General features: G+C 38.3%; 1 protein-coding gene and 2 pseudogenes across 1 annotated transcript; 1 reads left to right on the top strand and 2 right to left on the bottom strand.

Moving 5' to 3' along the window:
- The first annotated feature begins 220 nt into the window (after positions 1 to 220).
- LOC120289975 lies at positions 221 to 10,426 on the top strand (annotated as a pseudogene).
- A 3,200-nt stretch (positions 10,427 to 13,626) lies between these two features.
- On the bottom strand, positions 13,627 to 14,282 carry LOC120289357 (sesquiterpene synthase-like). Its single transcript, XM_039304149.1, has 2 exons — positions 14,195 to 14,282; positions 13,627 to 14,090 (listed from the first exon to the last, which is right to left on the bottom strand). Exons 1-2 carry the CDS (start codon positions 14,216 to 14,218, stop codon positions 13,791 to 13,793), a joined length of 324 nt encoding a protein of 107 aa, XP_039160083.1. The 5' UTR covers positions 14,219 to 14,282; the 3' UTR covers positions 13,627 to 13,790.
- A 6-nt stretch (positions 14,283 to 14,288) lies between these two features.
- LOC120289974 lies at positions 14,289 to 16,638 on the bottom strand (annotated as a pseudogene).
- Between the last annotated feature and the right edge of the window lie 2,507 nt (positions 16,639 to 19,145).

The following is a 19,145-nucleotide window of genomic DNA, read 5'->3' as shown; positions in this document are numbered from 1 at the left end:
ACTGACCTTTAAAGAAATTGCAACCTTCTTGTGGTTTATGTGGAAAGCAAGGAATGACTTCGTGTTTCGGAGGCTTGCCCCAAATTCGAAAGCCCTAATCAGCTCAGCAAAAGTGTCACTGAGAAATTTCAGCAAATGGAACCATCAAAGCTTGAAACTTTACTCAGAATCAGCTCAATCGACCAAAAAGTGGGTACCACCGAAGGCGCATACCTTAAAAATGAACATTGATGGAGCTTATGTTGAGGGAGCTACAGAAGGTGCCGTCGCGGGGGTTATCCGAGATGCTACGGGGACCTTTCTTGATGGGTTTGCAAAAATTGTTCCAGCTTCATCGGCGATCCAAACGGAGGCACTGGCCATGGTCGAAGCTTTGAAGCTGCTTCAGTCGAAGAAAGAGAAAAACCTACAACTGCAACTGGAAAGTGATTGCTGCGAGCTTCTAGATGCAATGGTCAAAGAAGACCACGTGCGGTGGGAAATTAAGCCTTTAGTGGACGAAGCTAAATTCCTCTTGGGCTATTTTAAAAAATCTCCTTGGCCCATTGTACTTCGCTCCGCAAATTGTGTAGCAGATTGGGTAAATGGGCGCCCATGAATGAATTCCCGTCCCATTCTTGGGTAGTCTGGCCTCCCAAAGATCTTTGGGATTTCTTTGTTTGGATCTTTTTTAGATGGGTCTTTTGTTTAAGAACTCTCAAGTATTAATATTATCGTCTTGTTTTCGACCCAAAAAAAAAAAAGTACCCTTACCGAACTCGTGGTATTCCGATTACCAAGCTCCACCTTTCAATCTCTTGATCGGGGTCCACCCAAAATTGAGAGGTTGTCGTTATTTGATCTTGAGTCCACATATGGATGGTCAAACCTTCACACCTTCAAATATTTGTTCCATTTTGCAATTTGGAGGTCGTGCTTAACCGAAATTCCACTGGATGTGCTTGGACAGTTGGAGAACCTTCGCCAGTTTGACTTACTGGAGTGTCAATTTCTTGAGAGACTATCCCATTTACCAAGCTTGAGAAAGCTACGACTTTTGTATGTTGAGTTGACCAGTGCCCAAAGCTAGTTGAGATACAAGGTCTCGAACAATTAGAATCACTGAAAGCTTATGGATATGCTTCTGCCCATCCTTAAAAAAGCTACCAGATCTTTCCAGCTTACAAAACCTAAGAAAGTTGAATTTAATTGATTGCGACTCGTTGGAAAGTTTGCCTACTATGAATTAGGAAATATGTCATTTGGAATTTTCCAGATGCAAGATGCTGCCGAACAATTCAAGTCCAGAATTTGAAAGGCGTGCCGAGCTAGTCGCTTCCTTTCAGTATGTTATTGGTGGGAACTATGCTTTGTGATCAACTTCCTTCATGTATCATCTCCTCTATTTATAGGTTGTGTACATGACATTTTTGGCCTTGTACCGAGACTGAAAAGTAGCTACGCTTAACTCTCTTTTAATTCTTGTACGAGAGACTTGATGAGACTGATCTTTTCGCCGCTAGTAATTTTTTACACCTGAATTTTCGTCAATAGGCGAACTATGCATCTTTTTTGAGAATGAAAAAATAATGATATTAAATAGAAATATAAAGGAACGGAAATAAATAAATGAAAGAGAACAAAGAAAAAGAATTTGGCCCAGCTCATGTCGCCCAAATCCGCGATTCAGATCTAAACCACAGGACCCATTTTGCTTCATTTTCTTCGAAGTTGAATTCGATCCATTAACCCAAGCTCAGAGCCCACCGATGAGACTTCACTAAGCCGACCCATTTCCTTAGGCAGCCCACCAAATGAGGTTCAATAAGAGTAAGAAAGAAAGGCCCCACTGTCGGGGAGCCCGTCAAGAAAGACTCGGCCCATTCTCTATTTCTTTCTCCCTTCCCTCCCCCGACGCCTTCCAGATCTGCGGACGTCACAAGCGCGCGAGGGACCGAGCGAAGCAACTCAGCGCCATGGAGCTTTTGGAGGATTCCAGAACGCTAGGTTGGAGATGCTCATAACAGAATCGGTTTTTGCACCACTATGTGCGCGTTGGACACGACACACAAATGAGAGTACCTCATTTTTCTCTACACACGAAAACCAGGGCTTTCATAATTGATGGTGAGAGATCTCGTGGAAGAAGTTTGGTTTTGACTACGTTCCGTGATAAAAATGATCGTATGTGGTTCAGGGAACCCTCGATTCAGACTTCACAAACACTATTCATAGACTAGTAATAAAGAAACTTTAGATTAGACAAAATACATACGCTAAAGGACATAATAAGGAATGACATTTACGCCTTTGAAATAAAAGAACTAATGTAAAATCTCTCGAAAAGATAAGATTTAATCCACTTGCGACTTCCCTCTTCAATTCGGCTAATCTCCACCTAATGCTGAATTTCAAAACATTATACACTTTTACGTGAAATAAATAATGTAGTGAGCGAAGCAATTGTCTCGGCAAGTGGGAAAACAAACTGTGATTCCATACAAGTCACAAATTACAGACTTAGAATTTGTTCGTTATGTCAATTTGATACAAGGAAATCTTAGCTTTATGTACATTTACAAACAACTACTATTTGTGTTAGTCTTGTGACTCTCATTAATAATTCAACATAGATAAAGGAGCTGTCGTATATCGATTCTTTTTCTGTAACTTGCATACAATAAGCATCTCGATTAATTGGCATTTTGGCAACTCGACTAATAAACACAAAATCAAATGAATATTTAATCAAATGAATAGAAACAGCCATGAGCAGGATTATGGCAAAATAAACTACTCTTATTGAATGATGAATAGAAACATTGTATTTCAATTTATACAATATCAATAAACACAAAATCAAATGAATATTTAATCGTCAATTTATTATAATATATTGACTGTACTAATATTAGAGTAAGCAGGATAACGGAGATAGTTTCTCCTTTTTTCATTCTAATTAAGGTGGAGAGTATTTCTGATGTGGGAGAGACAGCCATGAGCAGGATTATGGCAATCCAATGAACTTTGTAGCTGCCAAAGAGAAAGGCCAGACTGAAACTGATTTGAAAGCCACGACTGAAGCTGATCTGCGGGTGTCAACAGATCACTTACCCCTTGTGCATTGCTCATCAGGCTTTGAAGAGCCCCCTTGGCCGGCTTGGTCCACTGTGGAAGACTACAAAAGTTTACTGGCCCAGCTTAAAGGAATTTCGATCATCTATGAGCCTCGAGAAACAAACAAGGTCACGGATTGGGTCACTAAAGCCCATCAAGCAAATTCTCTTCACAGTAATTGGTTTTCATATCCTCCTCAACCTTTAATTTTAATCTTATGCTTAGATGTTCCAACTAAAGATGCCCCTTTAGTGGGCTAGTAATGAATGAACAATATTTCGACCAAAAAAAAAAAAAAAAAGAAAGGTCAGACCAATTCCCTCACGACCCCAAAAAACTGTACTCCGTACAAATCATGTGCCTAGCCCAATTCGACAGCCACTAACATAAGCGCAATCCAACTTCATATAACAATAGGCTATAGAATAAAACTACCTAAAGATAACAAATACAAATCAAAATTATTACCATGTCTCTAAGGCTCCATTCATATAGAAAAAAAAAAAAAAAAAACTTTCTAAATTTTCCATCATTCAATTCATAGAAAATAAATTAATCAAGGAAAACATTTTTTGTCAATGGAAAAAACACTTTCAAAAGTGGGGAAAGCGGAAAACATTTTTCATCATCCTTCTTTCACTACTAAGTGAAGCACTTTCTTTCACCAAACACATTTCCCTCTTCTTCTTTTTCTTCTTTTCTTTAAAAAAATTTGAGGTTTTAACTTTTATTTTTCAATTTTTTATTTTATTTTCTTTCTTTCTTTTTCTTCCTCGACCGATCGCCAGCCATGATGGGTGTTAACAACCGGCCACAGGCAAGCTCAAGACCCACCTGACTTTGCCAAAGGTTGGTGAGGCTTGAGCCTTGCCTAGCTCGCCAACCTAGGCGGCTCGCCAGCTTGGGCAAGGGTCTACTAGTCAAATCTAGCGAGGTGGAGTCTCACCCAAGGTCGGCTTGGCTCGGCTTGGCTCACCGAAATCTAGTGAGCTAGAGCTTGCGTTAGGCTAGTCGTCGTCCGTCGCCATGGCCAGCAATTGGCCGAAGAAGAAGAAAAAAGAAAAGAAATAGCAAAAAAAAATATTAAAATAATTAAAATTTCAATTTTTTACAAAAATTAAAAAAAAAAAGTTATTAAAAGTGGTGCACAAAGGAAACCGAATGAGATTTTTGATACCGAATGAAAAAAAATATCTTTTAGCTCATTTTCAAGTTTCAGCCAAATATTGTAATTGTCATTTTCCAAAAAATGGTTTCTTAAAAAACATTTTCCACAATTGTACATTTTCCACAAAAACGAATTGAGTCTTATATAATGCTAAGTTTTTTCAAGCTTTACTTCTAATATTTGACGTAATGCGGAAAAAGGAAAATAATATGTGAATGTTTTTAAATTGTGCAAGATACAAAAATAGCTTTTTATTGGTGTTGAGGAAAGCAAATAATAAATCTTTTTTATGTGATGCACTAACAGGATCTAATAAACTACTAAAGCTTCGGGTTTAGAAAATTCAATCGTAAAATTTTCAAGAAATTAAATTATGTTTTCATATTGAGTGAAAAATGAAGGAAAAAAAGGGAAGTTATGGTTGAAGGTTTCTAAATATTTCGTATAGCCAAAAGGTTCATATTAAATCTAATCATGTTTAAGTTTTTTTTTTTTTTTTTTTAAGAAACTAATTGAATAAATTCAATTTACATTTTGTCAAGAATGAAGAGCAAAATATGAATTTTTCCCAAAGGAAAAAGGAAAGAATTGAAAGAGAAAGGGCAAAATTTAAATAAAAAAAAAAGTATGTAAATAGGCGTGTCAATAAATTAATGGAACACATATTTATACCAATATTTTTTTGCCTTCTAGAAGTCATTGTGTGGTCTATAGATTACGAGGATCCATACCATCTAATACATTGACTGTGCGAGTCTGACTGTAAGGCTCACATGACTAACGATAAAGAGGAGCTTGGTCCTTTTGATGTATAGACCATACAATATTTTCCAAAACCCTCTTTGAAGCAATTCCATGCATACGTTGGTAAATAGTAAGTACTCCATAGTTTTAAATATACGAGATCAAGCCGATCATGTTTAAAAACATATGGACCCATAAAAAATAAACACGAGTTTGCATAACAATTTTGCATTGTGTGATTATTTATATTTATCACTTTACGCATAAACAAAGTCCATACGTGATCCTATCATGACTAGCTTCCCATGCCCAACAACCCATGAAACTGACTTGGAAAATTCTCTTGGTAGCAACTGATGCCTTTCCTATCATGCTGCAAAATTTTGACCCTACGAGGTAGCTCCCTCTAAACATAATTAATGCCCCATTGACTTGGAGTCATTGTCCCATGCCCAACAACCCATGAAACTAACTTGGAAAATTCTCTTGGTAGTAACTGATGCATTTCCTATCACGCTGCACAATTTTGACCCTACGAGGTAGCTCCCTGTAAATGTAATTAATGCCCCATTGACTTGGAGTAATCGTCCCCATGCCCAACAACCCATGAAACTAAGTTGGAAAATTCTCTTGGTAGCAAGTAATGCCTTTCCTTATCACGCTACACAATTTTGACCCTACGAGGTAGCTCCCTCTAAACGTAATTAATGCCCCATTGACTTGGAGTCATCATCGTTCCGTCAATTCTGCTCCTAGACCTATCAGCCAGAGAGAATCCCAGTTTGTTGCGTACATACTACAAACATTCGGGAAACTTTGAGATATGACGGGGTGATACACACCCAAGTGGCCAAATTAGTTCTAAAACCCTTAAGTCATTCTTTAATTTTTCAATTAGTTCATTAGATTTTTTCTGTTTTTAATAGAATATTGCAATTCTCAAAAATTGAAACAAAACTATCCATTTGTGGAAGAGTTGGTCAGTAAAATATTGGGTTAGTTTTAGTTCATAATGACTTGACTTGGGCTTTGCTTCTAATATCTGATGTAATGTGGAAAAAGGAACATAAATCATGAATGTTTTCAACTTGTGCAATTTTTTAAAATGGGTTAGCACTACGAAAATCCCAAACTAATATACTTGTGAAGAATTAACTCTAAACTAATCTTTTGACCACCAAAAACTGTAAATTGGTAAACTTATGACAAATTCACCATCCCTTAGTTTCCATTAAATTTTACAATCAAATTGCTGAGTTGGATGACAAATGACAGTTGACAGAAATACTAATTTAGGGTTTTACTCTCCGTTTGTCACATGTATACCATTTTGTAGTATTAATTTAATGGAAACTAATTGATGTTCAATGTGTCACAAATGTACTATTTTGCAATTTTTGGTTGTTAAAACTTTAAATTGGAGTTGGAAGTGCGAATGACCGCGTATTTTGATTGAACACGAAATGGCGTAATGAGTGACGTTCAAGTTTGAATATAAATAGCTGGTATGTTGTAATGACGTTATGGATGCATATATGTAATTATAAGTGTGTTCGAAACTATCCCTGTTTGTTGATTGGGTGAATTGTTTATGCTTCCACTTGCGTATTTAATCGAATAAAACGATTGTGTTGGCGACGACTCCTGGGATGTCGCAATCAAATGACCTAAAGGAAATGAATGACAACGAGTGAGGGGTGCCGCATGCTCGAAGCGGGTCAGGGCGTGACAAACATATTATGTATTCTAGAAGATATTGTGTGGACGTGGATCCATACCATCTAATAAATTAACTCTACGGGTCTTGCTACAAGGCTGATATGAATAATAATAAAGTCAAGCTTGGTCTTTATGGTGGATAGACGATATAATATTTTCTCAAAATCCTCTTTGAAGCAATTCCATGCATACTTTGGTAAATAGAAACTATTCCATAGTTTTAAATATATGAGATCAAGCCAATCACGTTTAAAAAATGTGCGGAGCCATAAAAACAAACACAAACGTGCATACCAATTTTGCATTGGGTGATTATTTGTATCCATTACACTACGCATAAACTAAGTCCATGCATTATCCTATCTGACTAGCTTTGCAAGCCCAACAACCCATAAATCTGACTTGGAAAATTCTCTTGGTAGCAACTAATCTTCCCTATCACGCTACACAATTTTGACCCTACGAGATAGCTCCCTCTATTCGACCGAAAAAGAAAAGAAAAAAAAAAGAGATAACTCCCTCTAAACACAGTTAATGCCCCCTTGACTTGGAGTCATTGTCTTTCCATCAATTCCGCTTCTAGACTTATCAGCCAGAGATAATCCCAGTTTGTTGCGTACATACTACAAACGTTCTGGAAACTTTGAGATTTGACGTATTCATACATACACAAATAAATGTCCAATTCAATTCTAAACTTATTTTACGATGGCCAATTTAACTTTAAATCTCTCAATTTTACTAATTTAGTTATGATTTTTTTTATGATTTATCAATATAATCCTTCCGATCAAAATTGGCTGAAAGTCACCAATGTGGACGTTGGACATGATAGGCCAACACTGACATGGACAATTTGTTCAAATTTAAAAAAAAAATTCTGGATTTTCTTTTTTTTCCCTTTTTGCTCTTTTGTTTATTAGGAAAATGGTCCCCGGACTTCTACTTAATATGTAATCTCATCCCTGAGCTTTCGATTTGCTCAATTTGGTCATTGAACTATCGATAAATGTTCGATTTAGTCCCTGACTATTTGAAAATTGACCAATTTCGTCATTCCGTTAGTTAAAGTTAACGGAATTGGGCATTTTGGTCTTTTTCTTCTTCTTCTCTCCTTCGGCCATGGCGGAGGGAAGCCAGCGTCCAGCGAGGGTCTAGTCCACACCCAATCATCTCTTTAGGTATACTAAAGAAACCCCAAACTTATTAATTGTCCCACTTCCTCCCATTTCTCCTATGTGGGACAAGGAAACATGCACTTGGTTTGTTTTTACAAACAAACTTCAAACAAGACTCATATTTAGCCGACGACAATACTCTAGAAAAGGCAAATGTTGTAGACCGCGTTGAAAAGGATGCAGAGGAGGGGACGAAGAGAAATCTGGAAAGTTAACTATGAATTGAAAATAATAAGCTTAGATTGGGGAATATGGCTTTTTGATTTAGCAAGAAAGAAATCTGACAGAATTCCATTGGTCTAATTCAGGACCTTCCGATAGGTTTTGACTCTATCTACATAGAATATATATTTAATTTCCAATCGATATCGATATATAGTATTATACTACAAACATATCAATATAAATAATATCAATTCGGTCTTTAGATTTATTGATGGCCCTTGAGGAGCCGTTTTTCCTTGATTGTTATTATTTGCCTTCTCCGATCTCTCTCATCAATTTTTTTTCCCAGCAAGTCTCATATTTCCTCTCGATAATCTTGTCTACTCTCTTCATAATAAATTTATATTCTTCCACATTCCCAAAAGACCATCATATACAACATTTTTTGGATAAAATTTCATAATTTAAAGTCCTGCTATTTTGATGAACTACAGAATAAACAAAGCAGATCTTGATTATAGTTTATTTATTATCATATGCCATTTAGTGAATTATCGAAACCAAAACCAACTTTTTCAACTTGTTTTCCCTACAAACAAACACTAGAGAATGGTTTGCTTTCTCCGAAAGTGAATTTATTGAAAACATTTTCTAGTGACAAGAAATTTTCAGTAAACTAAACACATTTATCTTATAGGTAATGCATGATACGGAATCGGATGAGTACTTCTAATTTTGCTCAAAAGAAATGCACAAGTAGTCACTAAAGAAATGCATTATGTCCATTTGATTCAACCCTTGGAACTATTCAACAGATATAAACAATTGCTCATATTCGGCCCTCTTTAAAATAAATTTCCGCTCTCTCAACCAAGGATCGTGCAGTAGTCTTCTCATTTTTTTTTTTTTTTTTTTTTGGTGGTTTCAATATTAAAGTCATGGCTAAAATTCACTGCAATCAAATAGAAAGAGATGCATTACCGATGCATTACCGCGCATGATACAAAAATCCAATCTTAATTTGCTCAAAAGAAATGCATGAGTAATCACTAAAGAAATGCATTATGTCCATTTCATTCTACCCTTAAAACGATTCAACAAATACAAAATATATATGTCATATTTGGCCTTCTTTAAGGTAAATTTCCATTCTGTCAATCAAGAACTGGTGCAATAGTCTCCTCAATTGTCGTATAAATGGCATAGTAAAAAATCACCACCATCAGCGAGAGAGAGAGAGAGAGAGAGAGAGAGATGTATGCGACTCGGCCTCTGTCTGCATGCAGGAAGTCAACGAGCGCTCTTGAGGAGTACCAAATGAAGGTCCATTTTCAGGCTACCTGGTGATCACGGACGTGGAAGCAGAAGCAGAGAACACGAATTGCTGCGGGTACGGGATCATATCGGTCACGAAGCTTCCATTTCCTCAGGACAGGGTCCTATTCTTCCAGTCATTATATGAAGACTCCGCAACCAAGCTCTGGTTCATTCCGGCACTCGATAGGCCTCTCTCATCGAACATCTATTATATCATAACTGCGGAGGGCAAATACCGAGGGTATGTGTAATAGTACTAACTACAGTTTGCACTCAACATGTTCTTTGGGTATGCAATATGCGTTAATTTCTCTTGACCAATTATAGTCACAGAAACTAAAAGAGATACCATCTATGTTATATTAAACTACTTTTGTTGCAATTGAATCCGAATTACAGCTTATTCATCTGTTACATTCTGATATCCACACGAGCCTTGATTAATCCAGAGGCTAGGTGTGAGTCAAGTCTACTGCTCCTATTGTTGTGGGGGAATGGTATTGCCCATGTGTTTTTGTCAGGGATGAAGGTGTCGAGACCAAGCACCAAATGAAGAAGTCAATGTTCTACAAGATGATACTTGAGCAAAAGTGGGAGGAGCTTCACACGTGTGAGAATAATGTGAACAACGAGGACAATAATAAGGCAAGGGTAAATGTGGCTTTGACAAAGGAGGAGGCTTCGGTCTTCGGCCTAAGAGCAGTGAAGGATGATGATGGGATTAGTGATGGCTTTGTGTGGTTCAAGGTCATGACACATGACAAGGCACGGAGAGGAATCAGATTGGGGGTGAGTGAGGCCATTGCTGAGAAGATGAAGTGGTGATGAGGGAAGGAGTGTGGGCTCATGATGATGGTGGATCAGGAAGAGAAGTGAGAGTGGAGAGAGTGGAAGAGTTCAAAGGTGACAGGAAGTGGAAGAGATTCGGTTGCCATGTCTTAGGTGGAGAGCTTTGTTATGACAAGATTGGATGGGAGTTTGGTGCTCGAGTGTGATTTTAGGCACATGCACAGGATTCAATGCAAGTGGTAGTGATTCACTCATTGGGTTCTCTAAGGATATAGCATCTCTGTCCTAGTTACATATGGTTCATTTCATCGTCATTAATCCTATGTTCGTAATTTGCTCAGCGTTATTCCCACTTCCTTTATAGGGTGAGTGGCATCATGTAGATACACGCTTTACAACGACTGCAGAATTTATTTATTTTTTTTGCAGGGGTTTTCCCGCGTTGAAGTTTTTAAATTTTCAGTTGTATCAATTGAGTCCTAAATTTTTTGACGATTTGCCAAAATAGTCCATCCAGCCAATTTTGACAAAAAATTACTGACATAGACATCAACTGTCCTACATGGCATGACCAATGCTAAGGTTGATAATTTTGTTATTTTTTTAAAAAAAATTATGAATTTTTAGTACTTTTTTGTTTGTTGTTTTATTTCTTTTCTTTTTTCTTTTAAACTAAAAGTGGGCAGACCTTCGCCAGCTATAGGCAAGGTTTGGCTAAGGACCTTTGTGCCCTTGCCCACTATAGGCTAGGGCATTGGGCCCTCAACCAAATCTAGGAGAGAGCTATGACCTCTCTTGTTGGCCAGAGAGGGCCACGATGCCCTTGTCGGCCAAGGGTGAGAGCCATAAGCCCCTTGCTTGTGGCTAGTGAGGGCGTTGTGGCCCTCTCCTGGATCTTAGTGAGAGTGAGGTGGCCATCAACCAAACCAAATGCTTGTTGACTCAGACTTGTGAAAATAAACATAGAAAGGAAAAAAAGAAAATAATATTTAAAAAATTGTAAAATTTGTCAATATTAACACCGTGCCATACAGAACAACCAACGTTAATGTTAGTGATTTTCGGCCAAAATTGGCTAAATAGACTATACTAGCAGATTGTCAAAAGTTTAGAATTTAAATTGTATAATTGAAAAGTTTATGACCAAATTGGTATAAATACAATAGGATTATGACTTCTTCTTCTTTTTTTCGCTTGGACATCTCATCAACAATTCAAGATTTATCGTGATGACAATGAGAGGTCCCGTGCAAACTCCGTAGCATCCGATGGTCTCCACCGTGATTCTGAAGAGAAAGAGGACTTCGCGTTCAGACATCGAAACTACATTCACTCCAGTTGGATGAAGCTGTAAGGTTTCGATGGGGACCTCCCTTTTCTTTTTTTTGGTAGGATAAAATGTAGGACGCCCTCATAAGTTGCTACTGCTTTTCAAAACCTTATTGTTATATATGTTTGTAATACCTCATAATTGGCTTCCGTTTAATGTACCTACACTTCATATATTTTATTGCCTCTACAATAAAATAATAGTACGAGGCCGTATCATAGGCTAATTTGTCATACTAATACTCATTTCTTCGTAGCATACAATACACCCGACTTCGAAGATGGATTGACCAATATGAAAGAACGACAATCGTCAACATCATTTTATATCGTACAATGGTTTATTATTCAGTAACATAGAAACAACATCTTATAACTTTGTTTCTTACATGGCTTGACGGGTTGATGTAGATTTTGGCCAAATTTGAAGATATTAAGGCTTTATTTGTTTTGTTAAAAATATTTTTTGGTGTTTGGTTCGCTTAGGAAAGATAAGTCAATAGAAAATGTTTTCCTATTCAATAAAAAAAACCCACACTTAAATTCAAGAAAATGAATTCCTCTTTAAAATATCAAAAGTCATATTTCAAAATATATCTAGGTATCATTGTATAGACCTAAAGCTCTACTATCGGACACAGAAACCTCAATGTTGGTTCTCAGGTCTCTGGTGTCCAAGATTAAGTCTAGAACGCTGAGGTTGGGGTCCATCGAGGCTAAGCTCATGACCTCGATTCCCTTTCCTATGTCCCCAACACCCGTGCCTAGGTCCATCGAGGTTGAGCCGCAAACCCCAGCATCCATGCTCAAGCCCCCGATGCTCGTATTCGGGACCATCGAGGCTGAGCCCGAAGCCTCGGTGCATTAGCACGAGGTGCCTATGCTCGATGCCTCATGCTCATGCCTAATGTTACGGCACCCGAGCCTAGGTCCATGAAGGCCAAGTGCAAGATCTCGGTACCTGAGCTCAAATCCCCAACACTTGGGCCCAGGGTCTTCAAAGTTTGTGCTATGGTCCTCAATGCTTGAGCTCTAGTCCCCAGCACTCAGGCTTGAGTCCACAAAGGTCCTATTCAGGTCCTTAATGCTCAGGTTCAAGTCTTGGCTTTTAAGCTAGGGTCCATTGAGGCCAACACCCAAGATCTCAATGCTTATGCCTAGGTCCATCGAGGCCAGGCTTGGAACTTCAATGCCCACGTTTAGGTCCATCAAGGCTGAGCTTGGTACCTCAACGCTAGTGCCCCAATCAATCAAAGTTGGCTCAAGACATAGGTGCCCGTGCCCCAATCCCATTATCCAACGCTTCATTATTCTATAAAAACACAAAAGATGTTTAGCTGCCCTCCCATGTTCATCATTAAGTGTATAGCGAAGGTAACAGCTGCTTGTTGCATTGTGACCAACCTGACCATGACCCTGAAGAATCCGAGTCGACATCGGATTCCTTCGATAGAACCCGAATTCGACAAATCCACGTATCGCACCAGTGTCTTGAGGCGGAGAGGACTTGATTACAGTGCTCTTGCTCATTGTCCTTCAGCTTTCTGGCTCGAAACAGTTGACCTGCTGCAGTTTGTCTGTCACATAGAGAAGACAAAATAGCTTACCGCTCTCTTTTCTCTGCAGATTCAGCAACAAAAATCCTCTGTTCAAGAACCCGAAATAATGGTGAGTTGGACCATGTCACTCTCGTCTTTTTCTTTTTCTTTTTCCCTAGTTTTTGTCTTATTTTTTCTTCTGTATTGCCGGGTTTATCGGAAAAAAGACGGAGAAGGGGAAAAAGGAAAAGCAAGATTCACGCCGGCTGCTGCTTTTCTTGGCGCTGGAGCCCAATAATAGGTTGTTATTTTTTTCTCTGTTGATCATATGTTACGATGCTTGGTGCTTTAGCTCTGTATCTGTTCTGCGGCTTTTGGGAAATATGACCTAAAAGCTTTCTCAAAGTATATCTCATTCTCATCTTTCCATAGCCCATACAGATAAAATCAACTTGTTTTATCACCATAACATTCTAAATTACTTTGAGATTTAAAATGAAAATACCTCCTCGAAAGTGTAATTTGTTCTTTTTATAAGTAACATAGATGCTTCATTTTATTCTTCAATGAAAAATATAGAGGTTACAGCAAACTATATGTCCATACTGATACAACCATACCATTCTCACTAAAAGCTTTATTGTACCGCAACTACATATGCATCCAACATCTTATTCCCAAGCCTATTTCATTAATGCTTCACACATGCGTAGATGCATCATCTGACGGATGTCTAGTTGCTGCATATCAAAACGTTTGCACTGGATCCATGAGCACCGAACGTATGTAATCTTTCAGCATAATATGAGGATTGGTATAATGATCTCCTCCATCCTTGTACAGCACATCCATCACTCGTGTAAGGTTGAGAATTCCCATGAGAAGCGGCTTGGCGACGGCAGTCGGGCAAAGACACTCCTCATTCAGGTCCTTCCACGCATCATCAACTTGCTTGCGAAGGTCATTCTCCGCTTCTTGTTCCGTGACATTGTATTGCTTCATGTAACATTGCACAGCCGAGTCCGCATGTTCTCTTCCTTGCTCAAACTGCGAAGATATAGACAAGAAGACATATAAACGAGATCTGATGTTTCGTAGTAGTTGGGCTTGGGTCAATATCTTCATTTAACGCGTGCAAGAAAAAAAGGTACCTTATGAGTGGCCAAATCATCCATGAGCCTGCAAATAACTGTTGAAGCCTTGAGTATCTTTGGGTCGTTGAACAGCCAATCTAAATCGTCTTTTTGTTACAATATCTTGCATTCCAACAAAGGACGTGATCGCTAACAAGTGGTAACCACTCGATACTAATGCGACGGACATGTACTCATCCATTGTGGGCTTGTGTTGTCGGTGCAGCCATTTTGCTTCAGCAAAGTAGGATCTATCTTGCCTTTTCATCTGAAAATGCAAAGCATTTAATTCTAAAAGTCGAGAATAATGACACTATGATTGTAGAATACAGTAGAGGTGGTACAATCTTACTGCCTCTTTCGCATAGTCGAGGCCATACGATCTTCCAGCGGAAGCCAGCTTTTCTCCAATTTCATCGTAGACATCGATAAGTGCTTTGTAGAACACTTTTATGTACTCTGGAAGTTCATTTATGCAATCAATGTCCCACCTGAAATTATAAGATAGGAATACGTTTCATGATATTTCAAAAAGCTTGCGTTACTCGAAGATTTTCTAATCACAATATCACCCGCGAAATATGACAATGTTATAGGAATACGTTTCATGATATTTCGAAAAGCTTACACTATACGGGGGTTTTACTAATCACAATATCACCCAAGAAATATGACAAGGTTAATCTACCAACCCCATCATCTTCCATCACAAGGACTTGCCAATAATATACATTTTACCCCATCTTGTTGGTCATGCGAATATATATAAAACAAAATCTACTTGATAAGACTCATGTACGGTACCAATCTGACCTTTGAACAGCTCGAGTAAAGAGCTCTAGCTCTTCATAGGTGCCATAGACATCATATATGTCATCGAGAACTGAAGTCATTGCAATCACTTTGGTCATCATTCTTCTAACAAGCGCTAATTCAGGCTCAAAATGAACTCCCAAAATCCAGAAGTATCCTTCCACGAGCCTATCTCTTGCAAATGGTAACTTGTTCTTGAAGTCCAAACCCATCCACCACCTACATGTAAAAGGGAAAGTCATAGTTACTTAAAAACCTTCCATAGAGTATAAACAATAAATCAATTTAATCCTGTGATTGCAAAATTGATCAACCTTGCAAGATCAAATAACTCCTTCTGGTGTTGCTTTTGCAAGTGGTTGAAATCCAACTTGGCAAGTGATAGTAACACTTTATTATGCAAAGGCTCCGCTTCATACATGGAGATGTATTGTCTTGCCTCGAGCCTCGGCACCCCTCGATGAATTGTTTGCTTTAAGGCATGTTGGACTTGTGCTGCGAGAGGAGGGCTCAGATTGCTCCTTGTCAATCGATTCCAGATGCTTTAAACTGAAAGAAAGCGCTTGATCGAAAGAAAAAGAACATCTTCTCCATGCACACTCAAATGGCTAGCTTCATACAAACTTAGTAATCCACGTATGTCACTTGCGTGTTTTTCACCGAACTTTCCGCTGGTGTCCTTGAACTTGTTGAAGATATCTGCTTATAAATCATAGTGAAATCAGGATTCCTATTGAAACATCCCAATAAGACAAGAAGATTCTTCACGGGCGGTCTAAACACCGTTGGTTACCGAAAGAGCAGATAGTAATAATAACAACCAACACATGAATAGTGATTAAAGCTACTTGCAGAGGATTTTTTTTTTTCCACAAATGGTGTCTATAACATATGTCCCAGCTGGGAAAGGCAAAGAGGACAGATTCTAGACAATCGCAAAGGATCATAGTCTATTGGTTGTAATTTGCGAAATGATAGAAACACAAAAGGGACCACTCACCGCATGAAATACGGTAACCTTGTTGTCGCAATAAACGGAAGAGGAGAGCGACTGTGTAGAGGTCGTCATTATCATGATCTCCATTATTACTAACAAAATAGGTCTCGCTAAGTTTTTTCAGCACATTATCAATCTCGCTTGCGAAGTGGTACGCAATGCCTAAGCGTTGTATTTGATCAATCATATCCCGTTTCAGGGATGGCTTGTCCGCATGAGCGCATAGCATCCACTTCACCTCGTCCTTCAGCTTCTGGATTTCTTGTTCCGCCTGCTGATCATGGCCATCATCCTACACATAAACAAGAATACATGTTAATTTCACTCCGAAAGTGCATGAAACATTCATTGGCCCAAGGCCTATCCTTAAATTGTTTCTTCTTATTCTATTTTCTCCCTCTTTTTCTACCTTATGTAAGTAACCGATTTTGTAGTAACTTGCAACATGTGGAGCAACTTAAATCCTACCATTGAGTTGGAGGGAGAAGAATATTTGGCGAGGTAATCCTCCCACAAGCTCGGATGATAATCTACCGACCGGCGTTCAACCATCTGGCTGTTTCCTTTAGCAGGAAGAGGACGATTTGCTGAGGTTTCTAGGGACATTTTGGTTCCCCTTTGTGGGTAGATGTCAGACGAATAGAAAATGAAGTACAACAGAGGATTTGATTATTGTCTTGCGAAAGGTCAGTTGGAGAGAATTTATAGACAAGGAGACGCTCCACGTGCCACAGACTCCAAATTTATAAATAAATAAATAAAATCATTTTTTTTTAAATCACCGTGTTATTAAAGTAATCCCGTCCAATCATAAATACACAAAAACTTCAAATTTTCTATTAATTTTATACGTTTTAAACTTTTAATTTAGGAAATGTCAGTTTGACCAATTATTCTATGGATTGGATTTGAAACAACTGTAGATTATGTATAACTTTGTGATTTAAATGCATTCCAAAAAAAATAAAAAAATTGATGGGGGTGAGATCAACATGTTATGTGCTTTATCTTGAAAAAGTAACGGGTACTCTTTTTCATGTAGGCAAAATTTACCCTTCTAAACTCAGCTTATTTTTTTAGCCAAGGTAACTCATAGCTTAATTGGGCAAAGCAATTATGCGTCTTCAAGAACTTAACTTTTAGGGTTGCTCCTTCAGTGACCGATATGCAATATTTATCGTGGCTAACCTTTAATCACGAAAGTGAAATATGAGCATAACCTTTTCAAGTTTCAATCATGTTCAAGTTTTTACAATACATCGATTCTCCGACGTAGGACTTTTTTAATGCAACTCACACATGTATCTCAACACTAAATGGCCTCGAGACTCTACCACGATGTCAAGATCTTGACAACCATGGAGGATTCGCTAAAATCAACAATGGTGGAGCAACAAGAGAGAGAGCGATCAGCCCGAAATGATGAAGACAATGGCGGACAATGGAGCGGCTCAAACATGTGGCCATGAATGAGCTTGGAGGTGGTGATGGTGACTTCGCTGGTGACAACAGTAGAGGGAGATGTTACATTAGGTTCGGTTGGGAGGGAGAGAAAAAATTTGGAGTTGGTTCTATGAGTAGAGCTATTAATTACAAACATCGAGATGCTAAGCAGCTAAAATATAAACATTATTGGGGCTGTTAAATTATGACTCGAGTTTGAGCGTTTACAAAAACACGATTCGTTGGACTCTTGAAGATTTACAAAAGAGGAAATAATAGAATAAAGAAAAAAAAATATTGCAAAGTTTTCTTTTTTTATTTGCAGGAGGAGGCTCAATAAGGTTAGTTACGTGGGGCCCAAAGTCAAGTCTTGACTTTTGGGCACACACGATATTAAAGCTACGGAAGAAAGCAAGAGTAGTTCTCTCCACATAAAAGCCAAACATTGGTGGGCCCAAGTCAAACTTTGACCATGGGCACACACATATAAATATAAAGCAACGTCTCCAGGATGGAGGTGGCGGAAAACCCTACGTAGAAGAGTGAAGCCGCCAAAGCTCTCTGCACGTAAAAAACTCAAGGAGCGCCACTGAAGCTTACTTAGAAGATACATACATGGAAAAAGAAAAAAGATGTTGTTCTTGTTTTGATGTACATAAAGCATTTTCGTTTGAGCTTGAATGCATGGTAATTTTGTGCAGTGAGTTTATGTCCAAGTGAGTTGTTTATTTATAAACACTTTGGGTTTGGGGTTAAATTTAGATGTGGGAAACACTTGAGCGTGTGAGTGATTGTAAACTCTGATTCTCCGATTATAGTTGATTATTTGCTGCTGGCTCTCATCGTGGATATTGAAAGGGCTAGTAATAACACCTAGAGGGGGTGACTAGGTGTATTAAAATTCTCGAGAGATTCAAAAGTAATAATTGCTTGTAAAAATCATAGACAAATTCAGACTTTAACAGTTTTGAATTTAAACAGATAAACAAAACTACTGATCAAAATGTCTAACAAATCCAACAAAGTTCAACAGTCAAAACACAGTCAAACCAAAAGTTAAATAAAAGTTAAATAGTCAAATCTGCATATATTCTCCCCCTTTTTGTCAATAGCAAAAAGTGGAGAAGAATAAAAAGAGTTTGATGAAATCGGGGCTGTTTGGGGATACGAACGAGCTAGAAATCTCTTATCGACTGAACTGTGTCCTCCAACTTTCACAGTGACTCCTGCATCTTCTCAACATCTGCAGTCTTTGTAGTTGCCTGAACCTGAAGCTTAAGTTCTTGTACCTGATCATGAAGAGATACTATAGAAGCTTTTAAAGAAGATTGGAGGTTCTGAATTTCACACTCCATTCCATATTGATGTCCCTTCATCTCCAAAAGAGCTCTAGCAGCCTTTGAAAGTCTGCAGATTAGTTCTGTTTGAGTACTAGCTTCAGCACGTTCAGGTTTGAAGAGTGTTCATAGATGATGGAACTTCAGCTTGAACATCCAAACTTGGAGATGATGCCTCAACATCAGCTTCAAGATATTGAGAGTATAGACATCCTCTGGATCTGCTTTGGAGATCTGCTCACATCATCACTTGTAAAAATAGGTGAAGAAGTACCTCTTTTTCAGCAGCTCCCTGTCTCTATGCCTATAGGTGGAGAAAAAAAATTCTTCTTCTTGTTCTTGCTCATCACCAGCACCCAAGTGATGTTTTGTTCCTTTT

The sequence above is a fragment of the Eucalyptus grandis genome, chromosome 11, assembly GCF_016545825.1.
Source record: "Eucalyptus grandis isolate ANBG69807.140 chromosome 11, ASM1654582v1, whole genome shotgun sequence".
Taxonomy (NCBI): domain Eukaryota; kingdom Viridiplantae; phylum Streptophyta; class Magnoliopsida; order Myrtales; family Myrtaceae; genus Eucalyptus; species Eucalyptus grandis.
The sequence above is the reverse complement of the archived record's forward strand: the minus strand, read 5'-3'. Positions and strand labels throughout refer to the sequence as shown.

What these genes read in the sequence shown, in the direction of transcription:
- LOC120289357 (XM_039304149.1), bottom strand. Translation starts at nt 14,218, where the DNA reads ATGGATGATTTGGCCACTCATAAG. An exon ending in ATGATTTGGCCACTCATAAG is followed by an intron (nt 14,091 to 14,194) that starts GTACCTTTTTTT and finishes ATATCTTCGCAG; the next exon opens with TTTGAGCAAGGAAGAGAACA.